General features: G+C 49.7%; 1 protein-coding gene across 1 annotated transcript; it reads right to left on the bottom strand.

Moving 5' to 3' along the window:
* Positions 1-3,032: 3,032 nt before the first annotated feature.
* FEZF1 (FEZ family zinc finger 1) lies at positions 3,033-5,367 on the bottom strand. The gene is made up of 4 exons (XM_032791675.1): positions 4,573-5,367; positions 4,310-4,444; positions 3,942-4,074; positions 3,033-3,328 (listed from the first exon to the last, which is right to left on the bottom strand). Exons 1-4 carry the CDS (start codon positions 5,365-5,367, stop codon positions 3,033-3,035), a joined length of 1,359 nt encoding a protein of 452 aa, XP_032647566.1.
* Positions 5,368-5,856: the final 489 nt, after the last annotated feature.

The raw sequence follows: 5,856 nt of genomic DNA, 5'->3' as shown, positions 1-5,856 counted from the left end.
CGGGGAATCCCGACAGAGGGAGCTGAACCCAACCCCCCCCCCGCCCGAAAGACTACAGCCCTGGCTCTTCCTCATTTCTCTCCAGAGCAGTAGGCGGCTCTTGGTTAGAAGCGCAATTGGGATAAGCCCAAAATACTCTCCCCGCCCGCCCCCAATAGCCTCAAAATTCTTGGGTCAGACATTCTAATCCACTTCCTACAGAGACCTGGGCAAACGTGTCTTCGATACAAATTGCACACAAGGGAAATACACTGGTGTCTGCCTCTTTCCCGGTTACCTTTGCTATCATTTAACACATGTTGGGGCAAACTAAATCTACCTGTAGTTTTTATTTCAGTCTCTCTTTTTGGTCTGACTTGCAAAACCACCACCACTCTGACCCGATTCAACAGCCTCTTTTCTCTCCATTTCCGCCAGCCCACCATACCATTGGTATACTGGGTAAAAACAAAGTCTTGGGGTGGGGGGAGGGGAGGAATCCAACTGCGCCATCGCCAGTGTATTAGTTAGTGTTCTCATACCCATTCCATTCAGGGCGTCATCCAGCGTTCAGGCATCCCATGGTATCTGAGTTTGGGGAGAAAATGGAAAGCGTTGCTGCAAGCAACCTTAGCTGCCCTTGCAGATGCGTTGTTTGTTTATTTTACAAATAAAATCTTCTCTTAAGGCCCCAATCGCTAATCTCATGTATGGGGAAGGGAGAGTACTTCCGCTTTTACAGCACTTTCCAACACATATTTAGACAAACGAAGTCTGTTTGAAGTTTATGCCCATTCTACAGATTCATATCAAACAGCCATTCCCCAGCGCACCACGACAAAGGGACCACTCATTTTTACAACATGGCAAACTGCTATTTAACCTGACCTGACCTCCTAGGCCTGTCCCTACAACCAGCTTGACTCGCTTCCTCTGGGCAGCCCCTTTCTACAGAGCCGGAATCCAGGTGCCAGTCCAGATCCTGGAAGCACAGGCAAGAGCAGGGCGCTCGGTGTGATCATGTGATCCGTTTGAGAACTTCGCGGCCAGGACCTGGCGATCTGTGTTCATCTGCAACACACCGCACAGAGACATTGTATCCTCTAAGCTCGGGAAAGAAACCTGAAATGTCCAGATATTGGCTCACAACGTACCACGCAGGTGGGAGACTCCAAGGGTCTGCCGGGACGGAGCAGCTGTAGCTTCCCAAGAGCTGGTCATCTGTCAGGGATCTGTTTATTTCGCACGCTCCCTGACATTCCTCCCCTGGTGTCTGCGGCCACACAGTGGTAGCGCTTGTGCCCAGGCAATGCTTTCTAGTCTCCCACCTTCTCTCCCGGAAAGCATCGGCACGCGTTGTGCTCTGCTCCTCTCTATCGACTTTCCGCCCGGTAGATACATTGTCTTCCCACGCGCGGCAGTGGGTAGCAGCCACCGTCCTGCCCAGGTGCAGTGAGCAGCGGACAGGCTTGAAACCCAGTCGGTGCAACCTCAGCTCGGCTCCCTTCGGGTGGGGGGGGGGAAGCGGGGATGGGGACAGTTCCAAGCCCTTTCTTTCTGAACAACACCACGACCCGAAATTCACATGAGGACAGCGGCTCTTAAACACGTCAAACTGGAGGGCGAAGAAGCGGCTAAGGGCATGTGGGGCTGCTTCGCCGCTGGGCGCCTCTCCTCGGATTCGCCCGCGTCCATTTTGCTGCCCTCGCCCCCTGGAAAAAATGTTCCCGGCGAGTTAGTCTATTTCATGCCAAACAAGGCGATCCCGAGGAGAGCCCCGAACCCCTCCTCCCTGGGAGCGGGTTACCTGGGTCAGCCGGTCGGCTCCCACAAGGGTCATGGCTCTTTTCGGGTGGAGGCGAATAAATAGTAGTAGCAAAAGCAGCCCCTTAAAGATGCTGCTTGTACTAATAGCTGGGGACAGCACCCGATTGGGGGGAGGTTAATTTTGTTTTGCGACTGGAGAGATTCAAAATAAAGACATAAAATAACTTCTCCTTCCCAGGCTCATCCATTCTCCCTCCCCGCTTTCTTCTAGGCAATGGCCGGTGGGAGCGTACTTAGTTTTTAAGGCTGGATTGGCAGCTTCTACTGAGCAGCTAATAGTATAACAAGCCGGCTTTGATAAATCCGAGCTAATTACCCCCTCTTAATTAAAGTCTTTAGCAGTTGTTTCGGTGTTTTGGCAAGAAAACAGGAGAGGTTTGCAGTTAGAAAACACCAGAGCCTAAGCTCACAGCAGAGCTGCTGATTAACACTTGGAGCATTTCAAGGACCTGGCATCAGACACAGTTTTGATTTCCCTCCATCTTCTCGTCTTGATTAAACATAAATAAATACACTCTCTCTCTCACACACACACACACACCCTCTATGTTGGTATTACCTGTCATCCGCCCGCAGCCTTTCGTTATCAATACATTAGGAATCGGTATGGTGGGATCACAGCTCTTTAATAGGATCATTGGTCTTGTAGCTGAATAATTTAAATAGCTAATGCGCCCTTGATGATTCAATCATCATGCTCCAAGTATTTATTTCCACCAGGTCAACGAATTCATTTTCCACGTGCAAAAATCAAACAAATTCAAATCCGTACATAGTGAACCAGCTCTGGCCATAGAGATACGATATCCAGGGAGGGGAAGCTATCAAGAGGGACAACCAGCAGGCATCGGAGACAGGGCAGAACCAACATATATATATACACACATCGAAATAATTAAGTGGTGCAGCATTCCCAGCTCGGATAATACAGATGCCAATAAATACAGCAGAAATTGGCTTGGCTTTTTTTTTTTTTTAACCATCTCTAACCCTGAGATGTTAAAAAAAAAATCGAGTCTTGAAAGAAAGAAAGAAAAAACAACAAAACAACAACAAAAAGAAGGAAACGACCAGCCCATCAATGTTAGTGGCCAAATAGAGCGTAATACACAAAACCGCTTAACAGGTGCATGCAAAGAAGCAGGAGGGTGGTTGCAACTGCGGGGCTCCGGGTTGCTTTCCCCACTGATAGGACCCGCGGAGCTCCGGGCTTGCAGTCCTCCTCACTAATGGTGCGGCTGTTGCAGCAACGGGCCCGGCAGCTGCAGCGTCTGGTCTGGGCCCGGCTCGGCAGGGGCTCGAGGCAGTCCCAGGGCGCTGTCGTGCAGCTTGCGGACGTGTTTCTTGAGATCAAAGTTCCGGCAGAAGCCTTTGCCGCAGGTGGGGCAGGTGAAGGGCTTCTTGTCGTTGTGGGTATGCATGTGGAAGGTCAGGTTGTACACCTGATGGAAAGCCTTGTTGCAGATATTGCACTTGAACTGCTTCTCGCCGCTGTGGGTCAGTTTGTGGTTTTTGTAATTACCTGGGAACAGACAAGTCAAGGGTCACAGACGCTACATGGGGGAGAGAGCTTTGCCCTCTCCCCAAACCCCGGCTCGAGACGAAAATGGTAATTTACCGTTTTTAACTAAAATAGAACACAAACCACCCACCTACAATATTCCGGTTAGGAAATGTAGTGTTAGAACCAAACGGTAAAGCGCTGAATCAAACCAGATTTATAAAAGCCACAAGATATGCTATCGTGTAGAATTTTTTAAAATACATGATGATTACTAGAATCCAAAATTCATATTAAACAAAGATTCTTACACCTGAGCAAAAAGATGAGCAGTAGAAAATTGCATTTGAGGTGGGGGAATTCAAGTAGGTTGAAAATTGCATCTTGCAGTATGAAATAAAATCCAAAGTTCTCCTTTTTCATTCCTCTACAAGCTCAAGTCGGACACTCCAGATACCGAGTATTCAATATAAAAATTTGATCTCCAGGTTAAAACTGAGCCAAGGGTTTAAAATAAATCAAATAAAACAATTAATAAAGAATAAAGCAAGCCCTCCTGCCAACTGTTTTGATTGTTTACCTACTAGGGGTGGGATTCTGAGGGGAACAACAAGAAGCAGTTTGAGACTTGTACCTTTTTGATGAAATCCTTTGCCACAGAATTCACAGACAAAAGGTTTGTAGCCGGCATGGATTCGTGTGTGTGTGTTTAAAGTGGAACTTCGATTAAACGCTTTGCCGCACTGGTTACACTTGTGAGGCTTTTCCTATAAGGAAACAAAAGCAAATATTGAAGTAAGTGCATAGCAAAGCGCTTTCCAGTGCTTGGAAACCTGTGGCTTTATCGAGACTTGAGACCGACGCAAAGTCTGTTTAAAAACGAACGAAAACAGAAACCAGCGCCTCCCGACCAAATGACCCTGGTTTTAACAGTGTTCTGTCGGATCGGATCAGCAAAAGCAGCTGGAAATATGCAGTGCAATAGGCGTGAGAGAGATTCACCTGGGTGTGTATGATCTTGTGCCGGCAGAGAGTGCTTGCTTGTCTGAAGCCCTTGCCACAAACTTTGCAAACAAAGGGTCTGGCTCCTGTGTGGACTGGCATGTGGCGAGTTAAATTATAATGTGCATTAAATACCTTGAAAGTTAAATCAGAAAAAAAAACCAATTAGAATCATAAAGCAACAGGGAGAAGTGGGTAGTTCTAAAACGGGAGCAGACAAATGGCTAGAAACTTTATGCAAGCAAAGGAAGTTAGTTACTTGCCTTTCCACAAACTTCACACGTGAAAACTTTGGGCTTGCTGCTGGGAGAGCTCCGGCTGAACTCTGAGCTCTTGAACGCGATTTTTTCCGATAGGATCTGGGCACTTTCTTTCATGTAGTGCTGGAGCTGAGCCTGCGATAAGTCTTTAAAGGCCACTCCGGAAGGGTACTTTTCCAGGGACGGCAGCACCAGTTTGTTTCTCTCCGCCAGGTACGCCTTGGGCTGCGGGTGCAGAGGCGAGCTGAGGAAATAAGAAGCCACCGGGTGGATGTTGAGGCTGGACGACGGGTGACAAGGGCCGTCGCCGCGGTTGAAGTAGCACAGCGCTCCCATGGCATGGAAAGAGGAGTGATTGACCACTCGCGGCCTCACCAGTTTGTACTGCTGCAGGGGCAGGGCGTCGCGGGGGAAATCGCCTTTTAGGCTCAGGGCACAATTCAATAGATCGCCGCAGCTGAAGGGGGAGGCACAGGAGTCCAAGTGAGCCTTCCTGGCGTCTGATCCGACCACCCCCGCTTTGGGGAGGGGGTCGTACGCCACCGGGACAAAGGGGATCATGCAGGGGATGGAGGAGTTGAGGTGCAGAGAGTGTTTGGGGTCTCCTTTGGGCACGGATCCTTGGAGGAAGGGCGGCACCGGGGTGGACTTGGGCTCTGGAGTCGTGGCCATGATTCGCTCAATGGAGAACGCCAGGGGTTTGGAGGTGCTGATCATGTTGCTTCGAGCAGACAGGCTCTCTCTGACTGGAGAAGTTGCTAAGATTTTGGTCGCCGTGTGGTGGCTACTATTGTCCATGGCTGGCTTGCATTTGTTCGCCGGTCTGAGCCGCTTTGGTAGACGCCTCTTTTTTGTCCCCTCTCTCTCTCTCCCCCTTTTTCTGGTCACTGATCTGCAAGGAGGGAGACCAGCACCGTCGCCGCCACCGCCATCATCAGAGCCTCCGCCGGCGGAACCAGCCTTCCTGGTCCAGTGGACTCATGCCAGCCCATCACAGTTTACTTTGGCGCGCCAGTGACTTAAGGACAATCGCTGCTTATTTCTATCAATAGAAAGTGTTGTGTCAATAACGCAGCCAAGACCTCGCCAATCGTTAACTTCCAAGAGGAGAAGGTAAACTAGATAATTGCTCAATTCGCTTCCAACAGTCAACAGGAAAAGTTCTCCCTCCACCCCCCCTAAACATACCCCCCACTCCTCTAGTAAGCGACTACTTGTCATTGGAGCCGCAGGCTCCCCCTCCCAGAGAAGGAGGCGTCACTCCCCCCTCCCCCTCGCACGCCCCCT

The sequence above is a fragment of the Chelonoidis abingdonii genome, chromosome 1 (genome assembly GCF_003597395.2).
Source record: "Chelonoidis abingdonii isolate Lonesome George chromosome 1, CheloAbing_2.0, whole genome shotgun sequence".
Taxonomy (NCBI): Eukaryota; Metazoa; Chordata; order Testudines; family Testudinidae; genus Chelonoidis; species Chelonoidis abingdonii.
The sequence above is the reverse complement of the archived record's forward strand: the minus strand, read 5'-3'. Positions and strand labels throughout refer to the sequence as shown.

Bases quoted from the DNA above. Each gene is read 5' to 3' on its own strand.
- FEZF1 (XM_032791675.1), bottom strand. From the start codon at position 5,367: ATGGACAATAGTAGCCACCACACGGCGACCAAAATCTTAGCAACTTCT. The intron at 4,445-4,572 runs GCAAGTAACTAA...TTAACTTTCAAG, and splicing joins CGTGTGAAGTTTGTGGAAAG to GTATTTAATGCACATTATAA. The intron at 4,075-4,309 runs GTGAATCTCTCT...GTTTCCTTATAG, and splicing joins ACAAGATCATACACACCCAG to GAAAAGCCTCACAAGTGTAA.